Source organism: Lithobates pipiens, unplaced genomic scaffold, assembly GCF_037356315.1.
Source record: "Lithobates pipiens isolate NorthernLeopardFrog02 unplaced genomic scaffold, aLitPip1_a1.2 Scaffold_8, whole genome shotgun sequence".
Taxonomy (NCBI): Eukaryota; Metazoa; Chordata; class Amphibia; order Anura; family Ranidae; genus Lithobates; species Lithobates pipiens.
Genome location: NW_027507903.1, coordinates 371,907,605 through 371,930,374, shown reverse-complemented (window position 1 = coordinate 371,930,374; position 22,770 = coordinate 371,907,605). Strand labels below are relative to the sequence as shown.

Sequence of the window (22,770 nt, the reverse complement as noted above, 5' to 3'; positions counted from 1 at the left end):
TGGGGGCCCTACTGCCATCTTTACTATTTCTGCATACCAAGATCTTCTGGGCCACGATGGGGCTACCAGAAGCACCGACTTCTTTTCCTGCTTAATCCTGCGAAGAAGCTGTGGTAGCAGCAGAATAGGAGGGAATGCATAAATCAGTGAGAACAGATCCCACAGGGTCACCAACACATCTGTATCCCTTGTTCTTGACACAATGTTGTCGATCTTTTTGTTGAACCTGGACGCAAACAGATCTATGTCCAGAATCCCCCATTTTTGGCATATAGCCAGGAAAATGTCCATTCCCCTGGGAACAACTGCTGGTGACTTAAGTAGTCCGTCTGCCAGTTCTCTACCCCCTGGAATGAAGATTGCCAATATGCACAGCGCATGATTTTCTGCCCAGGTTATTGATATAAGCCACTGCCTTGGCATTGTCGGATTGAATCCTGACAGGACAACCTTGCAACTTGAACGTCCAGACCTTTAGGGCTAGGTACGCTGCCCGAATCTCTAGAATGTTGATGGGTAAAGTCCTATCGGTTCTGGACCATTTCCCTTGGACAGTCATCTCTTCCAGAACTTCTCCCCAACCCGAAAGGCTGACATCTGTTGTTACCACTTTCCAGGTAACTGGTAAGAAGGATTTCCCTTCCCGCAGATTCTCTGGTATCAACCACCAATTGAGGCTCTGACACACTATTGATAATAAACACATCGGAAAATCTAGCGTCTGGACTTTCTTGTTCCAGGCAGACAGGATACTGTTTTGCATCAGTCTTGAATGAAACTGAGCATAGGGAACCACTTCGAATGAAGCCACCTTTCCCAACAACCTCATACAAAGGTGAATAGAAGGACCCTTCTTCACCCTGACGGCCTGAACCAGCTCATTTATGGTGCTTATTTTTGTCCTGGGGTAAAAACACCCTCTTCTGGGTTGTATGTATAACCAGACCGAAGTACTCTAGTCTTGTTACTGGTTTTAAAGAAGACTTCTCTAGGTTGAGGACCCAACCTAGGTATTCCAGGTAGTTGACTGTGGTGACCAAGCTTTGGTCTAAGTGGGCTACCGACCGGTCTATTAAGAGCTATAATTGTTATACCCTGGGCCCTTCATCTGGCCAGAGGGCCAGGACCTTTGTAAACACCCAAGGTGCAGTAGCTAGACCGAAAGGTAGAGCTACAAACTGAAAATAAAAATTTTCCACTTTGAAATGCAGATATTTCTGATGAGCGGGGAAAATAGGTACATGCAGGTATGCATCCTTGATGTCGATTGATGCCAGATGTTCTCCTCTTTGTAGGATGGAGACTACTGATTGGATTGATTCCATGCAAAAAGAATTTTTAGGAACGGGTTTAGATCTTTGAGATCTAGAATGGGTCTGACATCTCCATTTGGTTTTGGCACCGTGAACAGGTTTGAATAAAACCCCAACCCCTGCTCTTCCATGGGAACCATGATTACTTTTTGTGACAAAAGTTGCTCCAGCGCTTGAAGGACAGCCTTCTTTTTCTCTGGGTCTTTGGGAACATTTGATCTGAGGAAACGAGGAGATGGGAATTCTCAGGACTCTAGTTTGTAACCTAGAGTTATTGTGGAGACCACCCATCTGTCCTGAATATCCTCCTGCCAGACCTTTGAGAACTGTAGCAGTGTTCCCCCCATTCGAACGAGCGGGGGCACCCCTTCATAAAGAGACTTTAGCATTCTGTCTTGTAGGTTTCCTCCCCCAGGACTTATTTTGTCCCTAGGGTTGACTCTGAGATTTACCTCTTGAACCTGATGGTGGAAGCCGTCCCGACTGCCTGGAGGCTGATGCCCCTGACAAATATCCTACCTTACAAACGCTAAATGTAATGGTTTGGCTATATCATTTGTTATAGAGTCTGGAAGGCATATGTTTCCTGGTGTGAATCCAGGAGTTGGCATCCCAGAAAGTATGTCATAGGTAGAATCCTTGCAAATGGGGTTAGAGATGAAGCTGGTCTTGAGTACTATCAAGGGCCAGGTCTCGGCCTTATCGGTATTGTTTTAACGTCTGCTTGCTTCGCATTCTTTGGTCAGAAGCTTTATAAAGGGGGTACCACGGCTTAATCCACCGGTTAGAGCACCCCTGAACCCTTGGGACTTGAATTTAGTTCTGTCGGCATTACGGGAACAGTCTTTTGACCCAATACAACGTATTCCCTTTTTGGCAAGAAAGCTAGTTTTTCTGGTAGCCATTTCCTCTGCAAAAAGGGTATCAGAATTGGCAGCTCTTTCTTGGAAAGAGTCATATTTATTCATTCACAAGGATAGAGTAGTATTGCTTTCTCATCCTAGCTTTCTGCCGAAGGTGGTTTCAGGTTTTCATCTAAACCAGGATATTGTTCTGCCTTAATTTTTTCCAGAACCCTTTTCTATGGAAGAAAAGTCACTACATTCTCTTGATGTAGTGAGAACGGTCAAAATCTATTTGGAGGCGACTGCTCAGGATTCATAAAACTGATGTTTTGTTTGTGTTGCCCGAAGGTCCTAGAAAATGACAAGCAGTGTTGAAATCTACTATTCCTAAGTGGATTCGGCAAGTAATTATTCAAACTTATGGTTTGAAGAAGAAAGTTCCACCTTTTCAAATCAAAGCGTACTCCACCAGGGCTGTTAGTGCTTCATGGGCAGTGCATCACCAGGCCTCCATGGCTCAAATCTGCAAGGCCACAACTTGGTCTTCAGTCCATACATTTACCAGATTCTGGTGGATGTGAGAAGGCATGAGGATATCACCTTTGGGCGCAGTGTGCTGCAGGCAGCAGTATAGGTTCTCAGGTCTGATTGCACCCTACTTTTGTTTGTGTCTCCCTCCCCTCAGATAGCATTGCTCTGGCACATCCCATCCACTAAATACTGTGGCTCTGTGTCCTGTGATGTATGAAAAAGAAAATAGGATTTTTATAACAGCTTACCTGTAAAATCCTTTTCTTCGAGTACATCATGGGACACAGGGGTCCCTCCCCTCTTCTAATACACGTATATTGCTTTGTTACAAAACTGAGGTACTCCCAGTAAGGGGAGGGGTTATATAGGGAGCTAAACTTCCTGTCTAAGGTGTGCCAGTGTCCATTATCTATAGGTGCCTATATAACCCATTCAGTAAGTACTGTGGCTCTGTGTCCCGCGATGTACTCGAAGAAACAGATTTTACAGGTAAGCTGTTATAAAAATCCTATTATTGTGGTTATGTACCCCATACCCATTCACATGGTGGGGGAATCTGGAAGCCCCCTTGTTAAAGGGGCTTCCAGATTCTGATAAATGCCCTGCCCGCAGACCCCCACAACCAATGGCCAGGGTTGTGGGGACTAGGCCCTTGTCTCCATCAACATGGGGACAAGGTGCTTTAGGAGGGACCCCAAAGCACCCTCCCCATGTTAAGGGCAAGTGGCCTTCAGTTTCATTGTTGCCATGAAACAATCCCAACAATTTGAAGAAAGAATAACTACAATTTTTATCAATTGATGCTAATGTGATTTTTCAAGATAGTGGGAATGATTTTTTTGGTGGAGGCAATCTTCAGGAGGTTATTAATAAATCATTCATTTAGCATTATTTATTAATGTGTATTAATCCATGCACTTCAAATTTTAGGATCTCTCTTTAGAACAATGGTATTTGGGCAATATGTCAAGAAAGGATGCAGAAAAGGCTCTCAGATTAATAAATCAGGTAACTGTGTTTTTAAATTTTTAAAGTATTAGCAATAGAAAAATATTGATAAACAGGCAATTACCACATTAGTGTTGACTTAGTAAAGGCAAATAGGCAGGTTTCTTTTGCAAGGGTATTGTCACTCTGCAATGGCAATTTTCCCTTGGCTTAGTGAATGCAGTAAAAATTCACTTTGAATATCCAATCGCATGCAAGAAACCATAAAAAAAGTATATTTGCTCACACATGATTGGATGATGGAAAGCAGTAGTGCTTCATTTAAGAAGCGAAGAAAGAAAATTCCTTTAAGAAGTGAAAAATCTCTTGCAATGTGATCAGCCCATTTGCTTTAAAGCTAACTTCCAAGTATGGCTATATATGGCTTACCTGCACGGTTTAACAGATATTTACCATATATGCACATTGAAGAAAGGGCACGTTTCTAAAGGCCCCGTGTCATGACTGGCGGCTCCTGTGCGCATGCACAGGGTTGACATGACATGACTCCATCTAGTCACAGAGCTGGAGTCCACGGCCCCGCAAGGAAGTGTGATCAAGATGGATATGGGGACATCACGGGTTTCATTTTCAGGTAAGTGCAACATAATGGGCTAGTATGCGATGCATACTAGCCCATTATGTTATTACTTTGCAGGGGAAAAAAGAGATACTTCCTCTTTGAGGGGCTGCTTGGTTGCATACTGAACACAGGGGGCAACTCACTCTTAACCACTTTCAGACCGGACCATTTTGCTGGCTTAAGACCAGACCACTTTTTGCGAATCGGCACCACGTCGCTTTAACTGACAATTGCGCGGTCGGGTGACGTGGCTCCCAAACAAAATTGACGTCCTTTTTCTCCCACAAATAGAGCTTTCTTTTGGTGGTATTTGATCCCCCCTGTGGTTTTTATTTTTTGCGCTATAAACAAAAATAGAGCAACAATTTTGAAAAAAACACATTATTTTTTACTTTTTGTTATAATAAATATCCCCCAAAAATAAATAAAAAAAACGTTTTTTTCCCTCAGTTTGGGCCGATACGTATTCTTCTACATATTTTTGGTAAAAAAAAATAAAAATCGCAATAAGCGATTGATTGGTTTGCGCAAAAGTTATAGCGTTTATAATATAGGGGATAGTTTTATGGCATTTTTATTAATCATTTTTTTTTTACTAGTAATGGCGGCGATCATCGATTTTTATTGTGACTGCGACATTATAGCAGACACATCGGACATTTTTGACACTTTTTTGGGACCATTGTCATTTATACAGCAATCGGAGCTATACAAATGCACTGATTCCTGTGTAAATGACACTGGCACTGAAAGGGGTTAACCAGGGGGTAGCAGTTTAGGTGTTAAGTGTTCCTAGGGGCGTGTTACTAACTGTGGGGGGCTGGACTTTGTGTTAGTGAACACTAATCTCTGTTACAATCACATGGAGCAGAGATCAGTGTCACTTGTTGCTAGGCAGAACGGGGAGATGCTGTTTACAACAGCATCTCCCCATTCAGCCTCCCGTGAGACGATCGCGGGTATCCCCGTGGTGATCGAGTCCGTAGGACCCGCGACCGGACTCATGGGGGTCCTGACCGGCACCCGGGCGTGCCACCAGCGGCGCGCACGCGATTACAGGGCGACATATAGAAATGGACATACTGTATGCCAATATGCCTGCCTGTGCCATTCTGCCGATGTACATCGGCGTGCGCCAGTCGGGAAGTGGTTAATGAATACAAGATGTTTTAATTGGTCCGGTGTGACTATGCTATTATATTCATACCTGGAATTCAGCTTTAACAAATCAATGCCAATATATCCATCATATAATGTTATTAAAGTGATACTAAATGATAACCTTATTTTACAAAAATAATCCATCCACATCCACCATTTAATGGCCCTATAATCTATTTTTAAATTATTGTGAAATAGTTGTGGCCATGTACACTCTGCTATACACATTACAAATATCATAGTTCCTTGTCCATCTCGAGAGCAAGCAAGAGGTGTGGCTATGTTCCTACATACAAAGGACCATGTAGCCACATAAACCACCCTCTAAGCCCCTGTACACGCGGTCGGAGATTCTGCCAACCAAATCCGTCGGATTTTGCCCGTCGGATTTAGTCCGACGGATTGTGTCCGAAACTGTTGCATACACACGGTTGGGCCAAGTTGGCGAAAAATCCGATCTTTCAGAACGTGATGACGTAATTTCGTTACGATGGTACTACATTCAGGCTAGTAGCCAATAGCTTTGATGTAGGAATTTGATCTGAGCATGCGTGGCACTTGGTCCGATGAAAATGCTCTACACATGATCGGATTAGGTCCGTCCGGCCCAGTTGGTCGGGAAATATTTCCAACATGTTGGAAAATTGGGTCGGACGGAGATTCGGACGGAATCAGTCCGATGCATACCACACACAGTCGGATTATCCGATGACACGGTCCGATAGGACACATTCCGACGGATTCTCCGACCGTGTGTACAAGGCTTAACAGGAAGTTGGATCAGAGCAGGAATTCAGAAATTTGGTGCTGAAGGTACATTTGACTTAAGAGTTTAGTGTCACTTTAAAGATGCTGGCACTTCCCATAATATCTTGATCTTTGTTGCAGTAGGATCCACAAGCATTCACAATTTATTGAGGCTCACCCTGTTGTACTGATTAGTCATTATTCATTCAACATGATCCAAATGGAAGTAAACTGAAAGAAAATAGCTACTTTTAAATGTGTGTCAACAGGGTTCAAAGCAGTTTCATCTGTGACCATGTTTTGGCCTTGCCAAGGGCGGAAGAGGTCCCAACATTCTTTGTTTGCTCATGCAACAAAGTTCACATTCATGGTAGGGGATGCTGAAGAAGCACTATGCTTTAGTTGTTTCACTTCCCTGTGTAGATTTTCAATAGATAGTTTGGAGAAAACACAATAAAAATTGTATGGTTGTATGTGAGTAACTCCTTCGCTACCAAATGTGCTCAGATTATGTCAATTAGCACAGAAAAATAAAATAAAATCAAAATACAACTATTTATAGTAAATCGGTGGGTTGCTGCATGTACAAAATTGTGTTCAACCAATTCATAGAAATAAAATATGCATGCGCTGCTCTACCAATCCTAAAACACTTAAATGTGTTACAGCATACTAAAAAAAGGAGAAGCAGTTTAACCTTAAATGGTCTAGGGCATTCTTTACTGTTAGAGTAGTAAGGGTGTGGAACACCCTTCCACAAATCAGTAGTTTCAGCGGGAAGTGGGAAGTGCCACTAATTTCAGAAAACATTTACAGTGGTGTGAAAAAGTGTTTGCCCCCTTCCTCATTTCCTGTTCCTTTGCATGTTTGTCACACTTAAGTGTTTCGGAACATCAAACCAATTTAAACAATAGTCAAGGACAACACAAGTAAACACAAAATGCAATTTGTAAATGAAGGTATTTATTATTAAAGGTGAAAAAAAATCCAAACCATCATGGCCCTGTGTGAAAAAGTGATTGCCCCCTAAACCTAATAACTGGTTGGGCCACCCTTAGCAGCAACAACTGCAACCAAGCGTTTGCGATAACGTGCAATGAGGCTTTTACAGCGTCCTGGAGGAATTTTGGCCCACTCATCTTTGCAGAATTGTCCTAATTCAGTTACATTAGAGGGTTTTCGAGCATGAACGGCCTTTTTAAGGTCATACCACAACATCTCAATAGGATTCAGGTCAGGACTTTGGCTAGGCCACTCCAAAGTCTTCATTTTGTTTTTCTTCAGCCATTCGGTGGTGGACTTGCTGGTGTGTTTAGGATCATTGTCCTGCTGCAGAACCCAAGTTCGTTTCAGCTTGAGTACACGAACAGATGGTCGGACATTCTCCTTCAGGATCTCTTGGTAGACAGCAGAATTCATAGTTCCTTTTATCACGGCAAGTCTTCCAGGTCCTGAAGCAGCAAAACAGCCCTAGACCATCACACTACCACCACCATATTTTACTGTTGGTATAATGTTCTTTTTCTGAAATGCAGTGTTCCTTCCACGCCAGATATACTTGGACACACACCTTCCAAAGAGTTCCACTTTTGTCTCATCGGTCCACAGAATGTTGTCCCAAAAGTCTTGGGGATCATCAAGATGTGTTGTGGAGAAATTGAGACGAGCTTTGATGTTCTTTTTGCTCAGCAGTGGTTTTCTCCTTGGAACTCTGCCATGCAGGCCATTTTTGCCCAGTCTTTTCCTGATGGTGGAGGCATGAACGCTGACCTTATCTGAGGCAAGTGAGGCCTGCAGTTCCTTGGACGTTGTTGTGGGGTCTTTTGTGACCTCTTGGATGAGTCGTCGCTGCGCTCTTGGGGTAATTTTGGTCTTCGCCATTTGTGGATAATGGCTCTCACTGTGGTTCACTGGATTCCCAAAGCTTTGGAAATGGCTTTATAACCCTTTCCAGACTGATAGATCTCAATTACTTTCTTTCTCAATTGTTCCTGAATTTCTTTGGGTCTCGGCATGATGTGTAGCTTTTGAGGATCTTCTGGTGGACCTTACTGTGTCAAGCAGCTCCTATTTAAGTGATGCCTTGATTGTGAACAGGTGTGGCAATAATCAGGCCTGGGTGTGGCTAGAGAAATTGAACTCAGGTGTGGACAACCACAGTTATAGTATGTTTTAACAAGGGGGGCAATCACTTTTTCACACAGGGCCATGATGGTTTGGATTTTTTTTCACCTTTAATAATAAACACCTTCATTTACAAATTGCATTTGTGTTTACTTGTGTTGTCCTTGACTATTGTTTAAATTGATTTGATGTTCCGAAACACTTAAGTGTGACAAACATGCAAAGGAACAGGAAATGAGGAAGGGGGCAAACACTTTTTCACACCACTGTAGATGGGTATCTTATTGAACACAATATACAGGGCTATGGGAAGCGGTAGAGACATAAATAAACACACATCCACACAGGTTGAACTAGATTGACTGGAATGTTTATTCAACCTTACCAACTATGAAACTTAGCCAGGTCATAGCTAGACCATTATTCCTTATCTTTAAGGACATCCTACTAACTGGAATGGTACCAGTGGACTGACGGAAAGCTAACGTGGTACCAGTCTTTATTCATCCTCACCAACTATGTAACTATGTACACTTTCTTGGTATTTTCTTAGCCCATACACTCCTTTATTAGCGCCTGTGAGGAAAATATCGAAAGAGTTGCTAGAAAAAAAATCTTTACAGGTAGAGGAATGATTTAAAAAGACCACAAAGGTTTTGAAGCATTGAAAAATTTACCGTATTTACCTTTGTATTGCTCATAGGATGGTACATTTCTGGTAAGAAACTGCTCACAATCATCAGTTTCACAGCCATATGTTCTTATGGTGTTGTATAAAAATAAAGTCTACAATGTACGAATTCGCTACAATCAAGAAAGCAATGTATACCTTCTAGGATCAGGAGCACATGAGGTATAGTATGCTTTGATTACTATGTAATATGTACAAAAAAATATTTTTCCAAAATGTAAGAAAAATGTTAATCATTGCATGAATCTTCCATCATCAATTATGCCAAGTTGGGTTAGAAATCATCTGTTCTGAAGAAAGACACCTGCCCTACCAAGTAACGTCAAACAATCTAATCTTTTGGATATTGTCAGAATCTTTTGTTTAGGAATTATCCTTACAACAAGTGCATAATTCCTCCCGATTTTTCTTTAAACTTTAAGCGCAATGTTTTATTTAGTTTGGAATAAAGTGGATAAGGATTAGATCCTCTCAGCTTTTCCTGCCATCTGTGTCCCTATTGGAGATAATTACCCTTACGTCCTGTCAGTGCAGAATATTTCTATAGCTAGGACACAGACAAAAACATACACATATTTTGTACAGTGATGAATGATTAGAAGAACTACTGACTGTGAGGTTGATTCTTCGTAGAACAATGATAGGAAATATATCCATAGGAAATCGCATGCACTGCGATTTCTTCGGACAAAACAATAAAAGTGTATCAATAAGACAATACAAGTTTATCAAACACTCAAATGATTCTTCGTAGAACAGTGATAGGAAATATATGCATATGGTGTGCACATGAAGTGAAAAAAACAGTGCTCAAAAAGAAGGTGCACTACAATTGCAATAAATCCTGAAGGAATAGGTAAAATCCTAAACGGCATATAAAAGCATACAAAAAAGTTTCCTCCATATAGGTATATGCTGCAAATGTTCTAATAGGTGAAAGAAAAAAAGATAAGTAGTGTCCATATAAGGTGCAAGGTAGGTAAGTGGCTGTATATTAGCAGTGTCAGCATAAAATGACAAAGTGCTGGTGCTGGTGACAACCCTCTGGCATAAAGTGCTGATGATAGGTGACTTCCTGGTTCCTGTTTAGAGTAATGTATAGAGGTACCCTTACCTTACCACTGTATGGTAACAGCATGTGGGTATATCTCAATGTGTTTCTTGGCAGCCTCCCAGTATGGCATATCTGGCTCCACCGGTGTGTGTCTCTAGTCTGGAATCAGAGTCCCCCTATTGTCCCTGGTGTGTCCGCATCCAATGAACCTCACAATGGGGCATGGGGGGATGTAAAGAGGGATGCACAATAGTGTAGTATTTCTAAATGTTTATTGACAAAACAGTAAAAGTAAAATCAAGGTACTCACAATAAGAAGTATCAAACAGGCATATAACAAACGAGCTGCGAGCTCGCCCACGTCACTTCCGGTGCCTCATGTTCCTGCACGTATTCGTCACTGTCACATGACTTCATACATTTGTACCCTATTACCATTTCACACGGGGGGGAGGCTGGGATCTGGGGATCCCTTTGTTAAAGGGGGCTTCCAGATTCTGATAAGCCCCCCTGCAGACCCCCACAACCATTGGGCAAAGGTTGTGGGGATGAGGCCCTTGTCCCCATCAACATGGGGACAAGGTGCTTTGGGGGGCTACCCCAAAGCATCCTCCCCATGTTGAGGGCATGTGGCCTGGTACGGTTCAGGAGGGGGGCGCTCTCTCGTCCCCCCTCGTATCTTGGGGCCTGCCAGGTTGAGTGCTCATATAAGGGTCTGGTATGGATTTTTGGGGGGACCCACACCATTTTTTTTTATTTTGTCATGGTGTTCCCCTTAAAATCCATACCAGACTTCAGGTCTGGTATGGATTTTGAGGGGGACCCCCACGCCATCTTTTTGTTATAATTTTGGTTAGGGGTTCCCCTTAATATTCATACCAAACCCAAACGGCTAGTAATGGACTGTGGGGGAATCCCATGCCGTTTTTTTCAATGACTGTTATGTGTATTGCCGGGACCGACAATTCATTATAGCCACGGGTACTTTTAAATTACTTGTTTTCTTTTAGAAATGTAATTTTGTGCAGTGACTGTTGCAAACACAGGAAACATGTGCCACTTTACAGGCATACTATAGACACCCCTCAGGTAGGAAATTTAAAGGAATTTCTCTTTTATAGTTTCACTTTAAGCATTATTAAATCACTGCTCCCAAAAAAACTGCCGTTTTTAAAACTATTTTTGCATTGATACATGTCCCCTGGGGCAGGGCCCAGGTCCCTAAACACTTTTTATGACAATAAGCCTTTAAAATTAGCACTTTTGATTATTTATTTTGATTAACCTGGGAGTGTTCGGCTCATCCCTACTATTGAAATACAGAATTGTATTTTGTATAGCAACTACTCTACATCAGTATTTAGCAGAGATATATTCTTCAACCAGTAAATGGCAGTGATTATAAGTTTGTAGCTGCATCCTTGGAATGAACTATGTCTTTTCCCTGAATAAAGTTTCCTGCTTCCAGTCTGCAGTTACAGTGCCTTGAAAAAGTATTCATACCCCTTGAAATTTTCCACATTTTGTCATGTTACAACCAAAAACGTAAATGTATTTTATTGGGATTTTATGTGATAGACCAACACAAAGTGGCACATAATTGTGAATTGGAAGGAAAATTATAAATGTTTTTTTTATTTTTTTTACAAATAAATATGTGAAAAGAGTGGCATGCATTTGTATTCAGCCCCCTTTACTCTGATACCCCTATCTAAAATCTAGTGGAACCAATTACCTTCAGAAGTTACCTAATTAGTAAATAGAGTCCACCTGTGTGCAATTTAATCTCAGTATAAATACAGTTGTTCTGTTAAGTCCTCAGAGGTTTGTTAGAGAACATTTGTGAAAAAGGAAAGGCAACATGAAGGCCAAGGAACACACCAGATGGGTCAGAGATATAGTTGGAAAGTTTAAAGCAGGGTTAGGTTATAAAAAAAAAACCCCAAGCTTTAAAACATCTCACGGAGTACAGTTCAATCTATCATCTCAAAATCTAAAGAGTATAGCACAACTGCAAACTTACCAAGACGTAGCCGTCCACCTAAACTAACGAAGGCTGGATAGGAGAGCATTAATCAGAGAAGCAGCCAAGAGGCCCATGGTAATTCTGGAGGAGCTGCATAGATCCACAGCTCAGGTAGGAGAATCTGTCCACAGGACAACTATTAATTATGCATTCCACAAATCTGGCCTTTATGAAAGAGTGGCAAGAAGAAAGCCATTGTTGAAAGAAAGCCAGAAGTCGTCCCATTTGCAGTTTGCAAGAAGCCATGTGGAGGACACAGCAAACAGGTGTAAGAAAGTGTTCTGGTCACGTGAGACCACAACTTTACTTTTTGGCCTAAAAGCAAAACGCTATGTGTGGCAGAAACTAACACTGCACATCACCCTGAATACACCATGAAACATGGTGGTGGCAGTGTCATGTTGTGGGGATGTTTTTTTTCAGCAGGGACAAGGAAGCTAGTCAGAGTTGATGGGAATATGGATGGAGCCAAATACAGGGCAATCTTAGAAGAAAACCTGTTAGAGTCTGCAGAATACTTGAGATTGGGGCGGAGGTTCACCTTCAAGCAGGACAACGAGCCTAAACATACAGCCAGAGCTACAATGGAATGGTTTAGATCAAAGCATATCCATGTGTTTGAATGGCCCAGTCAAAGTTCAGACCTAAATCCAATTGAGAATCTGTGGCAAGACCTGAAATTGCTGTTCGCAGACGCTCTCCATCCAATCTGACAGAGCTTGAGATATTTTGCAAAGAAGAATGGGCCAAAATTTCACTCTCTAGATGTGCAAAGCTGGTAGAGACATCCCCAAAAAGACTTGCAGCTGTAATTGCAGCACAAGGTGGTTCTGTAAAGTATTGACTCAGGGGGGCTAAATACAAATGTACGCCACACTTTTTACATATTTTGAAAACCATTTATCATTTTCAGTCCACTTCACAATTATGTGCCACTTTGTGTTGGTCTATCACATAAAATCCCAATAAAATAAGTTTACATTTTTGGTTGTAACATGAAAAATGCGTAGAATTTCTAGGGGTATGAATACTTTTTCAAGGCACTGTAAGCTGCAAAGCCCATGTGGGCTATATATACATAATTTTGGTGAAATAATATTTAAAAATATTATTAGATTTGAGCTTTCCTCCTGCTCCCTTGTTCTTGGCTTCATATTGAAAATACCGTTCTCCTGAACCTTATTCACCCCATTGATGTATTTTAAGGTTTCAATAATTTCTACCCTTTCCCTTCTTTCCTCCAGACTGTACATGAAGTCTCTCTTGATATCTTTTATCCCTCAGACCTTTTTTTAGTTTCCTGTCTCTGAACTCGTTCTATCTTATCAATATCTTTTTTTAAGTGAGGTCTCATGAACTGGACATAGTATTCTAAATGAGGTCGAACTAAAGAACTAGTAATAACTAGAACTAGTAGTAAAGAACCAGTATCTCACATAAGTGAGCACACCCCTCACGTTTTTGTAAATATTTTATTATATCTTTTCATGTGACAACACTAAAGAAATGGAACTTTACTAAAATGTAAAGTAGTGATTCTACAGCATATAACTTTGCAGTCCCCTCAAAATAACTTGACACACAGTGATTATTTGTCTAAACCGCTGGCAGCAAAAGTGAGAAGACCCCCTAAGTGAAAATGTCAAAATTGGGCCCAATTAGCCATTTTCTCTCCCCGTCATGCAATCTGTTAGTGTTACAAAGTCTCAGGTATGAATGGGGGGCATGTGGCACCTCATGACAAAGAACTCTCCGACGTTCTGAAAAAAATAATTGTTGCTATATATAAAGATGGCCTAGGCTATAAGAAGATTGCCAAGACCCTGAAACTGAGCTGCAGTACAGTGGCAAGCGCATTCAGCTGTTTAACAGGACAGGTTCCACTCAGAATAGGCCTCACCATGGTCGACCAAAGAAGTTGAGTGCACGTGCTCAGCTTCATATCCAGAGGTTGTCTTTGGGAAATAGACATATGAGTGCTGCCAGCATTGCTGCAGAGTTTGAAGGGGTGGGGGGGTCAGCCTGTCAATGATCAGATCATATGCCGCACGCTGCATCAAATTGGTCTGCATGGCTGTGATCCCATATGGAAGCCTCTTCTAAAGATGATGCACAAGAAAGCCATCAAACAGTTTGCTGAGGACAAGTGGACTAAGGACATTGATTACTGGATAGTGCTGATAGGCAGTACTGATGGGAACTGATAGGCAACACTGATGGCCACTGATTGGCACTGATTGTCAGCACAGATTGGCAGTGATTGGCAGCACAGATTGGCAATGCTTGACAGCACTAATGAGCACTGATTGTCAGCACAGATTGGCAGTGATTGGCAATGCTTGACAGCACTGATGAGCACTGATTGGCAGCACAGATTGGCAGTGATTGGCAGCACAGATTGGCACTGATTGGCAGCACAGATTGGCACTGATTTTCAGCACAGATTGGCAATGCTTGGCAGCATTTATTGGTACTGATTGGCAGCACAGGGGCACTGATTGGCAACACAGATTGGCAGCACTGATTTGCACTGATGAGCACCGATTGGCAGCACTGATGGGCGCTGATTGGTAGCACAGATTGGAAGCACAGATTGGCACTGATTGGCAGCACTGATGGGCACAGATTGGCAGCACAGATTGGCACTGATTGGCAACACAGAGTGGCACTAATAGAAGCACAGTTTGGCACTGATGCAAGTACAGATTGCGCTCAGTGCTGCCAATCAATGCTGATCTGTGCTTCCATCAGTGTCACTCTGTGTTGCCAATCAGTGCCAAACTGTGCTGCCAATCAGTCCCAATCTATGGTGCCAATCTGTGCTGCCAATCAGTGCCAATCTGTGCTGCCAATCAATGCCCATCAGTGCTCCAAATCAGTGCCAAACTGTGCTGACAATAGGTGGAAAACTGTGCTGACAATCAGTGTCACTCTGTGTCCATCAGTGCTGCAATAAGTGCCAGATTGGCACTGATTGGCAGCACAGTCTGGCACTGATATGGGAGAGGTAGTAAGGCTTGCAAGAGCCGCTGTGTGTGTGACACTGCCATGTAATGTAACTGCTTACTGGGAGAAAGACCAGCTGTCACAACTCAGCCGCAATGTCGGGGGTGAGCAGGACCGAGCAGCAATAAAACACCAGTCAATGATTGGGCTGCTTAAGAAAGGGGGCGGGGCCACATACATGTAGCAGCCCACCTAGACCCCATCCCATTGGCTGGTGTTTGATAGCTGTTTGACCCCGCCCACCCCAACATCACCGCAGAGTTTTAACAGCTGGTCTTTTTTTCTGCAAGCAGTGACATTACCACATAGTTCACACATTCAGCGGCTCTGGCAAGTTTCACAATCTGCTGCCTAGGCTACCCGGCAGCGCAGGCTACACAATCTTAAATGCAACATATCGGTGCAGATCTTGGGAAACAGCTTGAGGTGATTAGGGTGTGCCCAGGCACACCCCGTGCGCATATATATGACCCTATGGCATACCTTTGTATCATCAGCAAAAAGACATAAATTACTTGCCAACCATTCAGTTATCACATATAGATGAAATAGAACAGGACCTAGTTCAGAACCCTGTGGTACACCACTAGAGACTGGTCTCTGTTCTGAATGAATGCCATTTACAACCACACTTTGGTATCTATCCTTTTGCCAACTGCATATCCACTAAACCAAACTTAACAAGTGTTAAGTCCTAGCTTGTACAACTTTTTTTATTAGGTCATTATGTGGAACTGTATCAAGTGCTTTGCCTAAATACAGATAGGTTATGTCAAAAGCACCACCCTGGTCCAAAACGTTAGTGATATAGTCAAAAATTATCTGCCCTTAGCCCTTGTACACACGGTCGGAGATTACGACAACCAAATCCGTCGGATTTTGTCCGAAACTGTTGTATACACACGGTCGGACAAAGTGGTCGGAAAATCCGACGTGATGGCATTATTTTGTTACGGCGGGACTATGTTCACGCTAGTAGCCAATAGCTTTGGTGTAGGAATTTGATCTGAGCATGCGTGGCACTTTGTCCGATCGGAATTCTCTACACATGATCGGAGTATGTCCGATCGGAGCATTTTGTCGGAAAATATTTCCGGCAAGTTGGAAAAGTTGGTCCGACGGATATTTTCCTATGGAAACAGTCCGATGCAGACCACACACAGTCGGAATATCCGACAAAATGCTCCGATCGGACACATTCCGACGGAATCTCTGACCGTGTGTACAAGGGCTTAGTAAAGCCATGATGCTCAGGGTACATCGAGTTATTCCATTAACTTGACAACAGACGAAAGCTTCTTACAAATAAGACCAGAGCTTTCTCTTTGTATGTTATTATTCACATTGGGGCATATTAATCCAACAGCTGAGAAGATTTCTTTAATTCAATAGATTTTTTTGGACATCTAAAGTGCTGAGTGAGGACTAACTATAAAATTGCCAGCTTCTACCTTGCTACCCTTCTTGAGGATAGCTACAATATTAACTGTCATGGGAAACTAGATAGATTTAAAAGACCAGTTAATGGATCAAAAACTGTACCTTGAAGTTCTCATTGCTTTATTAACCGCTTGTCGACCAGCTCACGCTGATATATGTCAGCAGAAGGGCACGTGCAAGCACATTAACGTACCTGTAAGTTGCCCTTTAAGAAGCGGTTTACCCGCACGCCCGCCTTCCGTGACCTCCGTGAGTGGGACATCGAGTCTGCGGGGATACCTGCGATCATCTTACGGAGAGGAAGAATGGGGAAATTCTGATGTAAACAAGCATTTCCCTGTTCTGCCTAGTGACAGGACACTGATCACAGCTCGCTGTAATCAGTGTCTTGTCACACATAGCCCCTACCCCACAGTTAGAATCCCTCCTTAGGACACACTTAACCCCTATAGCGCCACCTAGTGCTTAACCCCTTCACTGCCAGTCACATTTACACAGTAATCAATGCATTTTTAATTGCTGTATAAATGTGAATGGTCCCAAAATAGTGCCAAAAGTGTCCGATCTGTCCTCCATAATGTCGCAGTCAGGATAAGCCACCATTACTAGTAAAAAAAAAAGATTAATAAAAATGCCATAAAACTATCCCCTATTTTGTAGACACTATAACTTTTGCGCAAGCCAATCAATAAACGCATTTTTTTTTACTAAAAATATGTAGAAGAATATGTATTGGCCTAAACTGAGGAAATTTTTTATATATATATATATATATATATATATATATATATATATATATATATATATATATATATTTTTGGGGGATATTTATTATAGCAAAAAGTAAAAAATAATGTGTTTTTTTTTCAAAATTGTCGCTCTTTTTTTGTTTAAAGCGCAAAAAATAAAAAATGCAGCGGTGATCAAATAGCACCAAAAGAAATCTCTATTTGTGGGGAAAAAAAATCTGTCAATTTTGTTTGGGAGCCATGTCGCATCACCGCACAATTGTCAGTTAAAGCGACGCAGTGCCAAATCGCAAAAAGTGCTTTGGTCTATGGCCATTCAAATGGTCCAGGGCTTAAGTGGTTAAATTGCTTGTAAATTATCATGATATAAAACAACCCATTCAGTTAAAAGACAAAAGGCAAAAGACAAAACATTTTTGTATAGATATAAAAATACATTATCAATAAAAAAAAACATTTTTTTATAAGTAATCACATTCCCTCTGTTCTCATTTGCATAAGAGCTGAGGGGAGGGGAAGCAGTAGCACTCTGAGCTTGCACGCTGACCATTATTATTATTATTATATGCGATTTATATAGCGCCAACAGTTTACGCAGCCCTTTACAATGTATAGGAGGGGGACAACACAATTACAGTACAGTTCAATACAAAAGGTACAGGAGGACCCTGTAGAGCTTACATTCTAAAGGGAGGGGGGGTGGTACAAAAGGTAATAGCTGCAGAGAATGATTTGATGGGGGTGGCTCCGGGACAGTTGTTAGGTGGGTGTGGGATAGGCTTCCCTGAATAAATGAGTTTTCAGGGATCTCCTAAAGGTGGACAGGGTAGGGGCTGATTGGACTGACTGGGGCAGGGGGTTCCAGAGGATGGGAGAGGCTCTGGTGAACTCTTGAAGGCGAGCATGGGAGGAGGTAACAAGGGGGCTAGAAAGCAGGAGGCCCTGCTCTCCTACTTAGTGTGTTACATTTTTTATATGAAAGCAGAGAGACTGATGGGAACACCAGGGATTTCACCCAAAAGAAGCAATACAAAGAGAACAGGATACTTTCTCATACAAGTACATGGGACAGCAGGGACACTTATCAGGAATATGAAGTGTAAAAAACCCTTTAACCAAGCCAGTTCCTCTGCTACTTCTTTCTCTCATTTCTAAAACTAATATAATCCCACAACTTGTTATTATTAGTACACTTTATTTCTGAGAAGACTGAACAGAAGTAGTTGTTTAAATGGTTTACTACATTCAGATCTCCCTCAACAAAAGCGTTGAGCCTAGCTTTCAATTTAGTGATCCCATTTTATTTTTTCCTTCCATTACTGATGTACCTAAAAAAAGGTTTTATCTCCTTTCTCACCCAAAAGGAGAAGTTCCACTTTTCTGACTTCTCCCTCCCACCTGTACTACAGTTGGGCATGTTTTTTTTTATTCTGGGGGGGGGGGGGGGGTGGTTGGTTACCTGGTTTTGATAGGTACCCGCCCCCACTTCCAGTTGGATCATGCAGCAGATCTATCTGAAATTCCACCCTCCCCCCCCCGATAGCTGCGGACCATTCACACATTCACTGTGTGAACCCACTGGGGAAAAGCAGAGCTTGAGACCTCTGTCTCAAGCTGCTCAAAACAAGGCTGTGAAGACTATGAAATGAAATCAGAGATAATAATAATAGTGGCCTCAGGCACATTAAAGGGGGAGATTCAGAAGAATCAGGATTGCACTCTGTTGGAGGCTCCAGTGAGCGTTTTGAACCCCTGCAAGCAGATTGCTTTGTTAATTTTACACAGCATGATCAGCTATCCAAAGTGGATATTTTAGCCCAGTGAGGTCTGGATATGGCTTTCAAATGCCAGTCTACTGCAAGCTGGATAATCATTAACACTGCGTGAGTCTTTAGAGACTGGGTCACACTAGAGAATGTGTCACGATTCTGAGCTTAGAGAGCGCTCTACAGTTGACACAGAGGTCATTAAAGGGGTTGTAAACCTTTGCGGTTTTTTACCTCAATGCATTCTATGCATTGATGTGAAAAACCTCTTGTAGTGCACCAGCCACCCAGAGCCCCCCTTTTACTTACCTGAGCCCGCTCATTCCTGTGCGGGGGACAGGCACACACACTCCAGCCGGGGTCTCGGGTTCTGATTGGATAGATTGATAGCAGCGCAGCCATTGGCTCTTGCTGCTGTCAATCAAATCCAATGATGCGGGAGCCGGGGGTGGAGCCGAGTCCTCCTGTTTGTGTCAATGGATGCAGCAGCAGGACACTGGTGTGTGCCCTCATGGGTGCCCCGAGGGAGGGTGCTTCTCTGACAAGATACTCGAGAAGAGAAGGAGGAGCTAGGTGCACTGCTGCGGGACCCCAAATGAGGAGGATCAGGGCCACTCTGTGCATAACCAACTGCACAGAGGTGGTAATTATAACATGTTTGTTTAAAAAAAAAAAATGGAACCTTTAGTTATCCTTTAAAGAGGAAGTAAACTCTCCCATTCTGATGCTTCTTTTCATTTAGTCTATTATAATAAGTCATTATCAGACTATAGCCACTGTAATCCAGCCCAAATTGCATATTACTTACTGTTTAAAGAAACTTTAAAAAACTTGTTTCCAGGGGTTAGGCAGCACCATCTTAAGTATTGTTTTCTGAGTCCACAGTGGAGTGTATTTCCGCCCTTACATTGAGCACTTCCTTTACTGTTAACCAAGCCTCCTTCTCAATCCAACATTTCTATGGCAACCCTGCTTCACTGTTCATAGCTTACTTGTTTATTTAATAGTATTTACTTGTGCCGATGTCTAATGTTTCCCTTTGTCAGACTTATCAGCTTCAGCTGATAAGACTGCAGTAATGGCTGCAGTTTAGACTGTATGTGAGGTCACATGGTCACATGGTGTGTAGGAGGAAGCTCTGAGTGATTAGCAGAGTTCAGTGTTGTGCTGTAGGAAGTCCTGATAACAGATAGATAAGACATAGAGAGTGTGCCTTAAATCAGGGGAGATCTGGGCATGCTCAGTGACCTCATTCTACAGAACAACAAGGATTACAACAATACTAAGCAAGTAAGGAGATAGCTACAAGCAGTGTTCATTAGGGTTTTTTATGCTGATTTACATGGGACAAAGTTGTGGGGGATGGTTTACAACCACTTTAAAGCTTCACAATGTAGAGCCTAGTGCATAAAGATTCCAGACTAATATGCAATTTGCAGTCCAGGTATGGCCTACAAAATTGTGGATACACCAAACTGGATAGCTTCTGTTTATAGAGGGGCTTAAATATCATTTCTGAAAATCTTGACTAAATTTACCAAGAAATAATATCAATAGAGTATCCTAATGGAGAAAAAATACAATAAAAAGACAATAGAATTATAGTTTTTCTCAGCAGAGCTGAAGAAAATTAAATTAATCTCCAAGGACACCAGCATAAGGAAATGAGGCATGAAGGTTGAAGGTTGGATTACATTGGGGGGCTGCTTTACCATTTTTATTTGCCACTGTCTAAGCCTCCTGAAAGCAGCAGTATGACCCAATGTCTAAGAACTACACTATTCCTGTATCCCTCAATGGATATTGAAATATTGAAAAATATATATATATATTTAGCAATTCACAGGAGAATGTAAATAATTTTTTCAGCATCCAACAATATGACATACGACAGTAAAATACAGGAAAAAAACACAACTCAAGAAAAGAACAACATAAAACCGTGTATGTCATTTGTAAATTGACAAGTTACTATCTGTACTTTTTTTTTCTCTGCTGCCTAAACAAAATCTCAAACAATAATAATAGGAGAACGCCGTAAAACAAAAAAATACAAAAATAAATTGACTTTATTTTCTATGTATTTTGACCTTTTATAAGATTTGTAAACCGCAAAAAAGGAGTCAAACCACATACTTTTGCACATGCTTCTGCTTCTTTTACTCTACTCTTATTATTTAATTATATTGGCTGCTACTCTGCAGTGTATTGGGGTGCTATTTAAAATGAACACAGAAAGCAGAAATATAGAAAATAGTTCTTTATAAAAACAACATTGCAAGCATCCATGTACATGCCCTATGATTTATGAACACAAATGGCTTGAAATGAAATGCTATGTTTTTAGGAGGAGACACAAGCCAATAATATAGTGAACTGTCTTTTAATGAGATGCCATGTTATGTACAGTATAAATGTTTCAGCTACATTTACATTAAATACATTTTTACTTATTGTCACCCTACAGACTTTTAATTCAGTGCCTGAAATCATCGACTTCTTCGGCAGTACTAAGCTTCTTCTTATTGATGGGAAAGATCGAGGCTCAAGACAACATTGCAAACTTACCTGCATAGCTTCCAAAAATTTTCATTAAAATCGCTCTCTGCTGTGATTTTCTTTAAAAAATTATAGTGCTTAGTAAATTATTAGCCCTACTGAATCACGGGTTTGAACACTTTTCTCGGATATAGGTAAATCTAGGTACCTCTTGATGAACATTAGGCAAGCTTGGGTGGTCGAATCCTGTGAGATGACCCCCATCCCCTTTAGCAAACATCTTTGCCTTACACAGCAGATTTTCCATGTACTGGGAAAGTGAGAAAATGAATGGTGTACCCCATCTATGGCCCCTTCACTTTTGTCCCCCCCCCCCCCCCCTCAATTCAAATCTCGTTTTCAAGTTTTACATCTTACTGTAAATATGTTAGGTTATGTTCTTAAAACAAAGACGAATTATGACCACAGAGATATGACTTGGAATTATTTCTATCTACAAACTTCATCTTTTTATAGACAGAGAGTTAAATTACTGAATATGGAATGCTATGTAACAGTATTGTTATTATGTAAATTACAAGGGTAACCTGTACTATTGCCTTAACATTTTGTACCTTCTCCTATGGTTTGTTACCTTTAAAATGCTATGGTTCAAGTCTTTCAAATCTGTTTTTGTTAGTCTACAAAACAATAAAAATATTGAAAGAGAAATTAAAGGGCTTACCATAGATTTTTTTTTATTAACTTGAATCTCAACCAGGGCACTACCTGCATGGAGTTTGCATGTTCTTCCTGTGCTTTCCTGGGTTCCTCCCACACTTCAAAGGCATGCTGTTAAGTTACTTGACTCCTGTCTAAATTGGTAATTGGTCCTACAGTATACAGTAATTTATACAGTATACAGTATGTGTAAGTAATGCAATGGTAGGGCCCTTAGATTCTAGGCTCCTTGAGGGCAGGGGCTAAGGTGAATGCACTGAGGTGAATGTGTAAAGTGCACTGTTGGTGCTAAAAAAAAAAAAAAAAATATATATATATATATATATATGCATACACACACCTGCAATAAATTTTAAGTTAACCCTTTTGTTGTTGTGTATTTATATCCATCGTTAATCTCAAGTGGCTAAATATCACATGCATTATAGACTTGAAACATTTTAGAAGCCCGTCACTACCTTTTTTCAGAATGAGAATGTACTTTCTGCCAGTGCAGGATCTTACATTCTGTAGAATTAAAAAGGATAC

At 41.4% G+C, this 22,770-nt stretch overlaps 1 protein-coding gene across 2 annotated transcripts in view; it reads left to right on the top strand.

The window, feature by feature from the left end:
* LCP2 (lymphocyte cytosolic protein 2) overlaps positions 1-22,238 on the top strand; it is a 398,083-nt gene extending 375,845 nt beyond the window's left edge. For both annotated transcript variants that reach the window (XM_077473572.1, XM_077473571.1), the window contains 3 exons: positions 3,620-3,697; positions 8,995-9,144; positions 21,491-22,238. In XM_077473572.1, coding sequence (XP_077329698.1) covers positions 3,620-3,697; positions 8,995-9,144; positions 21,491-21,619 — 357 coding nt within the window. In that variant the 3' untranslated portion in view covers positions 21,620-22,238. The remainder of the gene's footprint in view (positions 1-3,619; positions 3,698-8,994; positions 9,145-21,490) is intronic.
* The last annotated feature ends 532 nt before the right edge of the window (positions 22,239-22,770 follow it).